The sequence below is a fragment of the Helicoverpa zea genome, chromosome 3, assembly GCF_022581195.2.
Source record: "Helicoverpa zea isolate HzStark_Cry1AcR chromosome 3, ilHelZeax1.1, whole genome shotgun sequence".
Classification (NCBI taxonomy): domain Eukaryota; kingdom Metazoa; phylum Arthropoda; class Insecta; order Lepidoptera; family Noctuidae; genus Helicoverpa; species Helicoverpa zea.
The window spans coordinates 13,298,078-13,312,769 of record NC_061454.1 but is presented as its reverse complement, the minus strand read 5'-3'; the positions used below and the strand labels follow the sequence as shown (position 1 = coordinate 13,312,769).

General features: G+C 38.2%; 2 protein-coding genes across 2 annotated transcripts; both read right to left on the bottom strand.

The window, feature by feature from the left end:
- Positions 1 to 1,444: 1,444 nt before the first annotated feature.
- LOC124646355 (procathepsin L-like) lies at positions 1,445 to 14,383 on the bottom strand. The gene is made up of 7 exons (XM_047186480.1): positions 14,142 to 14,383; positions 9,457 to 9,678; positions 9,155 to 9,278; positions 8,778 to 8,959; positions 8,043 to 8,150; positions 7,640 to 7,782; positions 1,445 to 1,936 (listed from the first exon to the last, which is right to left on the bottom strand). The coding sequence occupies exons 1-6, from the start codon at positions 14,365 to 14,367 to the stop codon at positions 7,640 to 7,642; spliced, it is 1,005 nt and encodes a 334-aa protein (XP_047042436.1). The 5' UTR covers positions 14,368 to 14,383; the 3' UTR covers positions 1,445 to 1,936.
- LOC124646354 (procathepsin L-like) lies at positions 1,770 to 4,656 on the bottom strand. Its single transcript, XM_047186479.1, has 6 exons — positions 4,431 to 4,656; positions 3,742 to 3,966; positions 3,441 to 3,564; positions 2,894 to 3,075; positions 2,411 to 2,518; positions 1,770 to 2,079 (listed from the first exon to the last, which is right to left on the bottom strand). Exons 1-6 carry the CDS (start codon positions 4,654 to 4,656, stop codon positions 1,937 to 1,939), a joined length of 1,008 nt encoding a protein of 335 aa, XP_047042435.1. The 3' UTR covers positions 1,770 to 1,936.
- Positions 14,384 to 14,692: the final 309 nt, after the last annotated feature.

Genomic DNA, 14,692 nt, shown 5'->3' with positions numbered 1-14,692 from the left:
TTGGCAGTCATTACAGGTAGTCAAAAGCCAGTAAGTCTGACACCAGTCTAACCAAGGGGTATTGAGTTGCCCGGGTAACTGGGTTGAGGAGGTTAGATGGGGTAGTCGCTCCTTCTAAAACACCGGTACACAGCTACATCCGGTTAGACTGAAAGCCGACCCCAACATAGTTGGGAAAAATGCTCGGAGGATGATGACTTAAGAAATAAGTACTACTTTTGTAAATTCTTTCTTTCCTGTGTTCTTTACTATGCGTGTGTACAAAAAAATATATTTTGTGTTATAATGTTGAATTATGTAGTACCTATGTGTAATTTGTGAATGTTGTAAATGTGATTGTGAAAATGGATTTTTTTGTATGAGTCTACGTTAAATAAATTGAATTTGAAAAAACATATCATTTTGATAAAACGCACCATGTATTGTTGTATTTCATCAAACTAAATGTCCGATTTTTTTTTCTTATATGTATACATATTTATTTTATGTAATGTACACACTATATATACAAACTTAAACTACTTATCTTTATACAAATCTAAAAATAAAATACTATATACAAAATATAAAACATATATAAAAAATGTCCGAATTAAATATATATTTTTTTTAATTAATGCCTGCTAAAAGTGTTTTTTTTTTAGTTTTTAAAAGTATTATATCATATTATTTTTTTTACACCTATGTCTATTTTAGTCTACATTTCGAATAACCAATGCGCCACCTTGGTGCGACCGCCATGTTGGATTTAGGTCAAGTGATTATTTTTTTCGCAACTCATCCAACAAACCCTTCCATTTGATATCCATGGTAGGAGGTAAATTTCAAACAGCTCGTCCGCCATCTTGGGAAGCCCACCATATTGGATTTGTAATGACGTTTCTTAAAACTTTTTACAAAAAAAATAAAACCGACTCAAAAAAACAAAAAAAGACTATTCTTAGGTGCATCGGCCTAGAAGTCAGTACAATCCTAATGGATGTACCTGAGTTTATACGCCACCGACTTTCGACCTTCTCTGGTCTCCATCATCAGGTCAGCTCCAAACCTTCATCATGTCATAGTGTTACGCCTAATTTTTACCCTACGGATGCCTACAAAGATCCCGTCGAATTGAGAACCTCCTCCTTTTTGAAAAGTCGTTTAAAAACGATTACAAGTCGGCTGGACTGCTGATACGTGAATCCTTGCGTCGCCATCTCGCAGGGATTGGTACAGCAGTGATTCACAATTTAAGGTCTATTTGTTTTTTTTGTAAGCAATGCAATACATAGTTTGTAAGTCGTACTAACAAATTATATTATTATATCCAATTGGAAAACACTTTTTAGTGTCATTATTTCAGTTATCTATATTTTATAAGGAAGTAGGTAGTTTCTTCCACATGCGGCCAGAGGCATCAGAAACAGCTAGTATGTTTATTAAAAAGAAAAAAAAAACATTCTTCTATTACTCAAATCAATTTTTATTTCATACTAGCTTTTGCCCGCGGCTTCGCTTCCGTCAACTGACTTCTCTACTTTACCCTATTTTTTTTTCATAAGAACCTTCTCCTGACAATAACAAACACAACAAAAAAAGAATTAGCCAAATCAGTACAGGCGATGTTGAGTTATGCACTTACCAACACATTTTGCGATTCATTTTTATATTATAGATAAAGTAACATATATTCAAGGTTTGTATTTCATAAAGATCTATAGCTAGGTGCACGATTCCAAGGAGTGGGTATTAGGGAGAAGAACTGGCAATACACTCAAACGACATTCTTTTCAAAAATAAGTGTATAAAATATTTGACTTCACTGTAGGTTGATTCCGACAAAATTATACAATGCAAGTCGAACTAGGAAGTTACATTAAGAAATTATTATTATTTCATTTTATGGTGACACAAGAAACGATACGCGGTTTGAGCTATCTTCACACATATATATTTATTGGACTATGGCTGAAGCCATTAAGTCATTCATAACTCCGCAAGAGTCGCGGCCATCTCCACGCTCGAACTTGATGTAGCCTTGTTCACCAAATGTTTCGCCCCATGAATTCTTGGCCAGCCAGTATGGCACACCATTTTCTGAAACAGAGTTTTTTTTATGTTGATGACATTTTTACCTTTTCTGAAGCTGATCGAAATTATAGCGAGAATTACCTGAAGCTAGAAGTCCAATGAAATTAATTACATACATGAAAAAATATAAGAGGTTGGTTCTTTACCCACCAGGCCACCATGGCAACAATTAAAAATCCTATCAATACTAATAAAATTGAGCCGAATGGAGAGTTCTTCGTTTTTAATTTTCTACATTTAACAAGATTTTTTCTTATGTTTGTTTGTGGTTATAGCAGCATTTGCATCAAGTGAATTTTTTATAACGATGTAAAATAAAATGAGCAAAACATCTTACCGACTCCGTATCCCACTAATAAGATGCCATGATTAATATTTCCAACATTGCACAATTTATCTCTCAACACACCGCCTCTATACACATGGAAGCTCGAAGACTTGACACCTGAAATGAAAAAAAGGAATACGTATGTCATAAAAGGAAGTCCAATAAAGGCTGACGAACGGGTGGAACCATGAAGAACCAAACCAAAGTAAATACACCTGATAGAATAATGATATGCATACGACTAAGGTACGCAGCCTTCGTCGTATGAAAGGAGCCGGTTTTCCAGCAATTGGACCTCAAATCTTAGTAACCATGGCAGAGCATTAATAATAATTAGCAAATAAAATTTGCTTGTAAGATATGGTGATAATACGCCAAAATCAATCGATTTGGAAGTACATATTTTAGTATGAAGATATGTAGTTTGTTCTGTTTCCGTCGGTGACAGACCTTCCTTCAGGTAAAAATAGAAGCATAATCAGAAGAACTTACCAATAGATATAGGCCCAAATGAGAGGAGTGCTTGCCGCAATTTCAATTGCGATTTAAGGTTAAACTGATAGCAACCAGTTAGCTTAACAACAGCCGGTTGAGGTTTGAAAAGGCAGAGTTGTTGCACCGCCACATACGGATAGCTAGATTCCATTTCAATACCACCCATCTGGATAATGGAACTGGCAACAAAGAAGACAATTAACCTCCGACGTAACATACCTTAAAATTAATACTAACAGCCAATTTCTTCATCAACAGTAAAAGCCGAAGTAAAAGCCAATGTAATGTCATAAAGTAAAAGTAGCGGTCAAATTCGTTTTATCTATTATTAGTTTTGCTGTTACTTTAGCCTTGAAAAAAAGAATTTGACCGTTACTTTTACTTAATGACATTACTTTGGCTTTCACTTTTGATGAAGAAACTGGCTGTAAGTCTTTGGCCTTATGATCGAAATAAAATCTCGACCGCACAATGAAACGGCGCTGTACGCAACATTTAAATACATAAATATAGTTGCAAGCATCTAATTTAGATAAATAATTACCTAAAAGCTGATGTCATTAATCCACCACTACAACCATGGGACCCGATATCACAGTCAACAATTTGTTGTTCAGACAATTCCACCATTGACCCATACTTCATTGCGTATTGACTCTCGATATTTCCTGAAAAAAAAGCATTTTCAAGCTAAGGGGGAATTTGAGTATAATGGCTGATAGAGACGAATGGAAGCGTACAGCAAATTGCGCTTAGACCAAATAAAATTGGAAACATTATAAGTAGAATAAGTAGGATTGAGAAGCTGTAAGAGTAAATCTAAAGCAAACATTTTCTTTCCTCACCAGTAGCACTAAAAGAATAACAAGATCCACATTGTCTCTGATTCTTAACCCTTGAGACGATGTCATTCTGTTGCCAGTTATAATAAGGTTCAGGAATTGGGACGTTTGGCACGTCCTCATCGGTGATCATCGTGCACAAGTTTGTCCCAACAGTCATGTTTGAACGCAAACCAGTTAGCGAATCAATAAATTCATCATGAGTTAAATCCGAGAATTGTGTTATTCCTGTAACAAAATTTAATTCTTGGTTAGTATTTGTCATCTACATGAGCATTTATTTTTTATTGAAAGCATATTTATTCATTCAGATTCAAGATAAATGGAACTACTAAAATTTAGATGAAATTAGAGACGGGTGGATAGAGTAAGAAAGGCTGGAAAGAATCGTGTTCTACATATAGCGTATAAGGAGATGACTGTCAAAATTGTGACAAGGCCTGGACTATGGTGAGATTAAAAGTTTATGATTAGTCTGTAATACCACAACTTACTAAATGAATTTTACCGGATTCGAGCACAGGATATTTTTGCAGCTTTTAAAATTCAGTTATTAGAGATTCATGACACTTAAGAGAATATACCAAGGATCTAGGTAGCATGCGTGGTAGTATTTGAATACAGTATAAACATATAAGAGTTTGTTCAACCTCAAGAAACTGTAAAATAACTAAAAAAGTAAATTGTCTTACCAAATTCAGTGTGCTCACTCTGTTGATTGAGTTCGTTAGCTCTGTGCAAGTTTTCTTTAAATATTTCGAATCTTTTTGCCTTTTCCTCATCACTTGAATATTCTTTGCCATGTTCTTTTATAAAGTTCTCGAAATGTTCAACAGCATCTTCTATATCAAAGTAAATAGAAGACTTGGAAGCTGCCAGTGTCACTAAACACGCGAGTAGTAAAAGTAACTTCGACATGATTGCTTAGTAGAACCTACGATTCTGGTCTTAGGAACAGTCTGCGGGCTTTTTATATTAAGCAGAAAAATGCCCATGTGAAATGGTATAAATGCTGGGTATGTTGAGGATTTAAATAACTGTAAATAATGTTACTTGTGAATTATCGCAAATGTGAATGTGAAGGTGACTGTGTAGGTACATGTATCCATTTTATATGTCTGTTAGTTTGTCTTTAATTGATTTAAAAGTCGTTGTGGCCTAGTGGGTGAAGAACCAACCTCTCCAGTATGAGGGCGTGAGTTCAATAGAACTTTTCCAAGTTTGTATGTACTTTCTAAGTATACCTTGGACACCAATGACTGTGTTTCGGATGGTTGTCGTTAAACTGTAAGTCCCGGCTGTCATTGAACATCCTTGGCAGTAATTACACTTAGTCAAAAGCCAGTAAGTCTGACACCAGTCTAACCAAGGGGTATTGAGTTGCCCGGGTAACTGGGTTGAGGAGGTTAGATGGTGTAGTCGCTCCTTCTAAAACACCGGTACACAGCTACATCCGGTTAGACTGGAAGCCGACCCCAACATAGTAGGGAAGAAGGCTCGGAGGATGATGACTTAAGAAATAAGTACTACCTTTGTAAATTCTTTCTTTCCTGTGTTCTTTATTATGCGTGTGTACAAAAAAAAATATTTTGTGTTATAATGTTGAATTATGTAGTATGTGTGTAGATATAGTTTGTGAATGTTGTAAATGTGATTGTGAAAATGGATTTTTGTGTATGAGTCTACGTTAAATAAATTGAATTTGAAATAACATATCACTTTGGACAAAACGCACCATGTATGGTTGTAAAATTGTATTTCATCAAACTAAATGTCCGAATTATTTTATTTTTTTTAATTATTGCCTGCTAAAAGTGTTTTTTTTTTTAGTTTTTAAAAGTATTATATATTTTTTTTACACCTATGTATATCATTAGGCTGCATTTCGAATAACCAATGCGCCACCTTGGTGCGGCCGCCATGTTGGATTTAGGTCACGTGATTACTTTTTTCGCAACTCATTCAACAAACCCTTTCATTTGATATCCATTGTAGGTGGTAAATTTCAAACAGCTCGTCCGCCATCTTGGGAAGCCCACCATATTGGATTTGTAATGACGTTTCTTAAAACTTTTTACAAAAAAATAAAACCGACTCCCAAAAACAAAAAAAGCTATTCTTAGGTGCATCGGCCTAGAAGTCAGTGTCTAATGGATGTACCTGAGTTTATACGCCACCGACTTTCGACCTTCTCTGGTCTCCATCATCAGGTCAGCTCCAAACCTTCATCATGTCATAATGTCTTCAGACATACGCCTTAGTGTCAAATTTTTACCCTACGGATGCCTACAAAGATCCCGTCGAATTGAGAACCTCCTCCTTTTTGGGAAGTCGGTTAAAAATGATTACAAGTCGGCTGGACTGCTGATACGTGAATCATTGCGTCGCCATCTCGCAGGGATTGGTACAGCAGTGATTCACAATTTAAGGTCTATTTGTTTTTTCTTGTAAGCAATACTAACATACATAGTTTGTAAGTCGTACTAAAAAATTATGCGTTGGTGGACTCATTGTTTTCCTATGGATTGGCATGCTATGGAAATACATTTAAAACATATTTAGATAAAATAAAGTTATTACAAATCAGGTTGTTCATGACATATAAAACCTCATTGGTACTCATTGGCAGGATGTATGATGTTTTATTTTTAATTTTTTCCAAATTGTCAAGAACAAACAAATGAATGTAATGGATACAATTTTTTCACTGTGAGCACTGTTTATATATTCTTCTAAATTAATAAAAGTTATTTTTACATATTTACACCACTGGAAAGCCTTTTTCTTTTATGTTCCAAATGACCACACCAGCGTACTATCGAAGAATCTAATTATTTAATTTTGTGGGGAACACAGGTTCATGAAGCTATTAGTTGATAAACACACAAAAATACGTTGTAAAAGCAGTGACTATGAGGAATTATTTTTAGAGTGTAAAATATTGCCAGTTCACAGGAGGGTAGTGTTGTTGTTGGCTGTAGAATAGTATAGTAGTGATCAATTTAAAATGAAGACGGTATGCAACAGACCCCAAAGAAATAAAACAGCTGCAAGATTTGTAGTACCTACCTGCAATAAGTATTATGGGCGAAGATGTAGAAAATTTCTGGTTCCAATGATTTTTAATAATATGCCATCCGATTTAGAAAGTAGCTGTACTTCAAAGATGTCTTTAAAAAATAAAATGACGAGGTTTCTTTTTAAATGTTATTGGCAAGAACTCATTGATGGCAATGCGTAGGTTAAACTAAATTAGTGGTGTCGTTCTTGGTTATTATTTATTGTAAGTTTTCGGATGAAAAAGTACTTTATATTTATAATTTGAATATTGTAAACGGGAGCTGCATCTGCCAACAAACTGCTGTGCAGTTTGGCAGAAGTATTATGTGTGTGTAATGATTTTCTTCTCGAATAAACACTTTTTCATTTTCATTCATTCATTATATTTTTATATCCAATTGGAAAACACTTTTGAGTGTCATTATGTCAGTTACCTATATTATATAAGGAAGTAGGTACTTTCTTCCACATGCGGCCACAGGCACCAGAAACAGCTAGTATGATTATTAAAAACAAAAAAAAGACATTCTTCTATTGCTCAAATCAATTTTTATTTCATATAAACTAACATATAATCAAGGTTTGTATTTTATAAAGATCTATAGCTATGTGCACGATTCCAAGGAGTGGGTCTTATGGAGAAGAACTGGCAATACACTCAATAGACACTCTTTTCAAAAAGAAGTGAATACAATATTTGACTTCACTGTAGGTTGATTCCGACAAAATTATACAATGCAAGTCGAACTAGGAAGTTACATTAAGAAATTATTATTATTTCATTTTATGGTGACACAAGAAACGATACGCGGATTGAGCATAAATTCTCGCACATAGATATTTATTGGACTATGGCTGAAGCCATTAAGTCATTCATAAGTCCACAGGAGTCGCGGCCATCTCCACGCTCGAACTTGATGTAGCCTTGTTCACCAAAAGTTTCGCCCCATGAATTCTTGGCCAGCCAGTATGGCACACCATTTTCTGAAACAGAGTTTTTTTTATGTTGATGACATTGTTACCTTTTCTGTAGCTGATCGAAATTATAGCGAGAATTACCTGAAGCTAGAAGTCCAATGAAATTAATTACATGAAAAAATATAAGAGACTGGTTCTTCACCCACCAGGCCACCATGACAACAATTAAAAATCCTATCAATACTAATAAAATTGAGCCTTAGAGGAAGTGAATCAAGTGAATCTGTTATGAAGATGTAAAAAATAAAATGAGAAAAACATCTTACCTACTCCGTATCCCACTAATAAGATACCATGATTAATTTGTCCAGCATCGCACAACTCATCTCTCATCACACCGCCTTTATACCAATGGAAGTTCTCAGACTTAACACCTAAAATAAATAAAAAAATACTTAAAATAAAAAAAAGGAATACGTATCTGATGTCTTAAAGGGAAGTCCAATAACGGCTGACGAATGGGTGAAACTATGAAGAACCAAACCAAAGTAAGTACACCTGAAGGAATAATGATCTGGGTGCGTGCCTTTATCGTATGAAAGGAGCCGATAGTCCAGTAATTGAACCTCAAATCATAGTGTCAATGGCAGAGCATTATTAATTTAATAAAAGTCGCTCATTAGCGACTTTTATTAAATTAATAATGCTCTGCCATTGCTTTGGTGATAGTATTATCAAAATCGATAAGAAAGAACATATGTATTTTAGTACTAGCTTTTGCCCGCGGCTTCACTCCCGTCAACTGACTTCTCTACTTTACTTATTTTTTTTCATAAGAACTTCTCCTGACAATAACAAACACAACAAAAAAAGAATTAGCAATTGGTCCAGGCGTTGTTGAGTTATGCGCTTACCAACACATTTTGCGATTCATTTTTATATTATAGATGAACATTATGTAGTTTGAAAACTAGTAAGTAGGTATCTTAGGATCGCTTCTGTTCCCGTCGGTGACAGACCTTCCCTCAGATCAAAATAAAAACATAATCTGAAGAAGTTACCAATAGATATAGGCCCAAATGTGTAGAGTGCTTGCTGCAATTTCTTTTGCGATCTAAGGCTATACTGATAGCAACCAGTAAGCTTAACTACAGGCCGTTGAGGATTGAAACGGCAGGATTGTTGCCGCGCCTCATACGGATAGCTGGAATCCATTTCAATACCACCCATCTGGATAATAGAACTGGCAACAAAGAAGAAGATTAACCTCCCACATAATATGCATTAAAATTAATACTAAGTCTTTGAGCTTTGATTGAAATCAAATCTGGACAGTACAACGAAACGGCGTTGTACGCAACATTCAAATAATCATCTGTAATTATTTAGATTCATAGACTAAACAGATCAGGCACGTGACTCCTGGTTAAATAATTACCTAAAAGCTGATGTCACGATTCCACCCTCACAACCATAGGACCCTTTATCACAGTCAAGAATTTGTTGTTCAGACAATGCCACCTTTGACCCATGCTTCTTTGCGTATTGACTCTCGATATTTCCTGAAAAAAAAAGCATTTTCAAGCTAAGGGGGAATTTAAGTATAATGGCTGATAGAGACGAATGGAAGCGTACAGCAAATTGCGCTTAGACCAAATAAAATTGGAAACATTATAAGAAGAATAAGTAGGATTGAGACGCTGTAAGACTAAATCTAAAGCAAGATTTTTCTTTCCTCACCAGCAGCACTAAAAGCAAAACAAGATCCACATTGTGCCTGATTCTTTAACCCTGTGACGATGTTATACAGTCGCCAGTCAAAAGGTTCAGGAATTAAGACGTTTGGCACGTCCTCATCGGTGATCTTCGTGCACAAGCTTGTCCCAACAGTCATGTTTGAACGCAAACCAGTTAGCGAATCAATAAATTCATCATGAGTCAAATCCGAGAACTGTGTTATTCCTGTAACAAAATTCCTTTATTTTTTATTGAAATCATATTTATTTGTTTATTTATTCAGATAATAATAATCCTGGGGTGTCCACTGGGTGATAATAGTGACCCATCTTTCCGGATACGCCTTTCGGCCTACATCAGCAACTCCTGTTCTGGAACGTATTACGGTATTCCGGATGCGATCCGTCCATTTAATGCCTAAAAGGCACCCCAGGATGGACACCGCAGGCGGGGTACGCCCCGAAAGAGATGGCGTGACGAATTAGACGCCTACTGTCAAGACTGGTGGAAGTGTGGAAGCGAGATGGGGAGGCCTTTACCCAGCAGTGGGACATTATAGGCAATAATAATAAGCCCCGCAGGGCATCTGAGGCGGATGACGGGGAGTAGCGACCCCGCGGGGCTATATTTCCGAGTGCTCCAGGGAGAGCATACTGTCCCCCATCTTCGGCCTGCCGGAGTGAAGCATGACGGGGGATTGGGCTACCGCCTCCTGGCTTGCCTTTATTGGCCGACCAGAGTGGAGTCGCTAGAGCAGGGTTAGTAGCTCTGCTCGGAGGGTAGGTGCCTCGTGGTAAGTGGCAAGTGGACCGGTGATGCTGGACCCACAAGGAGCGCGTGATCTGCGTTTAAAGTCCGCCGAGGTATCCTCACCCTTCAGCCGCTCATGTACCTGTTGCCCTCTTGTTGCGATTTAGGGACTGATTCCCGAGGGCCCAGTAAGTGAGGTGGCGAGTCTCCACCTGCCATTTTTACATGTATTTAATACATTGTTATCGGCAGGTGCCATAGTTCCCGTAGTTTTCCCATACCTAGTTCATTAGCATCCCATCACAATAGTTTTCATCCATAGCAATAGTCTAGCACAGAACCGGGGATTGTCCTTGGGTACATTTCTGTAGTGTATACAGGGATAATCGTCAGTTTTGTGTCACCATTTCATTAAAGTTGTCTCAAAAAAGCTTCAGCGTGTTGGCTTCGGCCCCACGTTCGCCTCCCAAAAATCCGGGACTCTGTAGTCCCGAGGTCTAGTTCGGACAAATTCCAGCCCCTACAGTTGGGATACGGTTCCAAAGGGGGCTGCGAGGCTGCCGTACACGCTTTGTCGGCCTACCTAAATTGTGGCAAAGGAGAGGTCATCCTGAAGGTTGACATCAAAAATGCTTTTAATTCCGTAAACCGGGACACCCTGTTGGCTGAAGCACAAAAAGAAGTACCGAAAATTTATAGTTTGCTCTATCAGTGTTACAGGCACCCATCAAAATTACTGTTTAAGGACAACCTATTGGAATCTGCAGTCGGATGCCAACAAGGTGATCCCCTCGGGCCAGTAATTGAAAATTACTAGCCTAGCCATTCACCCGATCATTCGAGAGCTAAATTCCAAATTCAACGTTTGGTATCTAGATGATGGGACCCTGGGAGGCGATGTAGAGACCGTATTTCAGGATTTCATTCATTTAAAACATAAATTTCATTCCATTGGTTTAGAACTAAATTGTACAAAATGTGAATTATTTATTACTGACACGACTGACAGACAAATGACAATATCCAAATTTCAATCATTAGCACCACAGATTAAAATTATAGATAAACAGTCTCTCCGCCTCCTTGGGGCTCCCATCCTAGACCAATCTTTTTCTACATTTATTTCGGAAAAAATTGATAATTTCAACGATATTTCGGAACGCCTACAAAAAATTACAATGCATTCGGCCATCACAATTATTCGACACTGCTGTTTTGGTCCTAAATTTACATATTACCTCCGTTCTTCTCATCTCTTTAAACATAGCCACCTTTTAGACCCAATTGATAAAATTATCCGCCATACCCTCAGCTCCATTCTCAATGTGGCCCTGGACGACCGAGCCTGGCAACAAGCCACATTGCCCATCCGGATGGGAGGTCTCGGCGTCCGCAAAATTACCAGTATTAGTTTACCGGCATTCATATCCTCGGTTCACGGCACTGAGAAATTAACCAGGAATATTCTTACTCCAACACTGGCTGATTTCGAGGTACCGTATTTAGCCGAGGCTATGGATGCATGGAAAATTACTTGCCCGAATGAAAATTTACCCAGCAACCCGTCTTCCCAAAGACAGTGGGATGAGCCGCTCTGCAGAGTAACCCGGAATAGTTTGATAGAAACGGCAATTACTCCTGCTGAGCGAGAGCGCCTACTGGCTGTGGGTAGATGGGAGTCGGGGCTTTGGCTTCAGGCACTACCGTCGTCAAATATTGGCACCATGTTTGACGATACAACTTTCCGCCTCGCTACTTGCTTACGTATAGGAGCACCGTGCTGCTCCCCTCATCGCTGCCACTGTGGTGAGGCTGTCACCAGCCTCAGACACCACGGCCTGTCGTGCAGCCGCAGTGCGGGCCGTATTGCCCGGCATGCAAACACCAATGACATTATACGTCGGGATCTTGTTGCCGTCGGGGTACCAGCTGTATTAGAACCAAACGGTTTGGCACGCGACGACGGTAAGAGACCAGACGGCATGTCGTTATTCCCTTGGAAGATGGGTAGGCTTTTAGTATGGGACGCAACCTGTGTCGATACTCTTGCGCCATCACACCTTCCAAGTTCTGCGTGCTGTGCTGCTGCTGCCGCTGCGGCTGCGGAGAACCTCAAGCGGCGGAAATATAGTGGCCTTGTCGGAAACTATATTTTCGAACCGTTTGGGGTTGAAACCCTCGGGTCGTGGGGTCCGAATGCCCACATTCTATTTAAAGATCTCTCAAGGCGGCTGGTTGACGCTTCTCGTGACCAGAAGGCTGGCTATTACCTCGGACAAAGAATCAGCATGGCGATCCAACGAGGTAATGCTGCCAGCCTCTTGGGCACGCTCCCAGTTGACAGCGATGGGGACGAATTTTTTGACGCTTTTTAGTTGTTTGTTTTACTAGGATAGTTTTTGATTTTTATTGTAAATATGTATTGTAAATATCTGTGTAAATAAATATTAACCTCGATAACTCGAATGTAAAATAACAATTTATTCAGATTCAAGATAAATGGAACTACTAAAAAAAGGAGATGGCCAAAAAAACACCCAGAGTCGACAGAAACTTCATATGTACGATTGGATTCAGTATAATGTAAGGATTACAAAAAGTATTTCATATCATCTAAAAACCATGGGGTTCTCTTTTTATAACGTTTTTTCGATCATGATTTTAGTTCACAGAAAAGTTTACTTTTACTGTTTCATGTTCATTAGAAGTTGAATGCAGACTCGTGATTGGACCGTTTTGCATCGTTAAGTCATTTGTTACATTTGACAATGTCACATGGCACGATTTTCAAAGACAATTTTTAAAAAGATGTTTCATAGCCAGTTGTGAAGGTTGCATATAACTGCGAAACCTCTCCAAGTAAGTAAGGTCGGTGCTTTCGTGTTTGGAGTGGTTAAATATAAGACCTTTTAATCACCAGGCAATCTCAGTAACTATGGGGATATTACTGTTGGCTAGTATAATCTTAGTGTACATAGATTTTTTTTTATGTTCCTTGATGTAAATGATCTTTAAAATCAATATAAATTCAACGACCTATTTTTGTGAAAATATGATATAGCTCCTATACCCCATGGATTTCAGGCTGGAGTTTTTGGCACCATCAAAGGTCTATCATAATGAACCTATTGGTAAGCATTTCATTGCTGTCGATTCTGGGTTTTTTTACTATGAAAATTTGGCCATCTCCTTTAGATGAAATTAGAGACGGGTGGATAGTGTATGAAGGCTGGAAAGAATCGTGTTCTACATATAGCTTATAACGAGATGCCTGTCAAAATTGTGACAAGGCCTGGACTATGGTGAGATTAAAAGTTTATGATTAGTCTGTAATACCAAACTTACAACATGAATTTTACCGGATTCGAGCACAGGATATTTTTTCAGCTTTTAAAATGCAGTTATTAGAGATTCATGACACTTAAGAGAATATGATGATGATGATGTCCTCCTAGCCGATTATCGGCTACGGCGGCTGCTCTCATGTAAGGAGATCAGCCAGCTGCGCAGGACATATTATAGTGCACGAGCATTTGCGCAGACACAGGTGCACTCCCTATTCCTTCACTCTCATAGCCCGATGGGACGGCAATCCGACACGACCGGAGAGAGATCAGGCGCAGGACCGACATTTACGTGCTCTCCGATGCACGGGTGTAACAATCACCAGCTTCCAGGCTCCGGGCTGCTTTGTGAAAGTCTTCTAAAACCCACAAAGCGATTTCGGCCCGACTCGGGAATCGAACCCGAGACCTCGTGCTCAGCGGCTGCTGACACTTGCGACAGCTAGACCAACGAGGCAGTTACGTTACGTTAGTTAAGAGAATATACCAAGGATCTAGGTAGCATGCGTGGTAGTATTTGAATACAGTATAAACATATAAAGGTTTGTCCAACCTCAAGAAACTGTAAATAACCAAAAAAGTTAATTGTCTTACCAAATTCAGTGTGCTCACTCTGTTGATTGAGTTCGTTAGCTCTGTGCAAGTTTTCTATAAATATTTCGAATCTTTTTGCCTTCTCCTTATCACTTGAATATTCTTTACCATGTTCTCTTATAAAGTTTTCGAAATGTTCCATAGCATCTTCTATATCAAAGAAAATAGAAGACTTGGAAGCTGCCAGTGTCACTAAACACGCGAGTATTAATAGTAACTTCGACATGATTGTTTAGTAGAACCTACTATTCTGGTCTTACGAACAGTCTGCGGGCTTTTTATACTAAGCAGAAAAATGCAGTGCCTATGTGAAATGGTATAAATGCTGGGTATGTTGAGGATTTAAATAATTATAAATAATGTTACTTGTGGATTATCGCAAATGGGAATGTGAAGGTGACTGTGTAGGTACATGTATCCATTTTATATGTCTGTTAGTTTGTCTTTAATTGATTAAAAAGTCGTGGTGCCCTAGTGGGTAAAGAACCAACCTCTCCAGTATGAGGGCGTGAGTTCAATAGAACTTTTCCAAGTTTGTATGTACTTTCTAA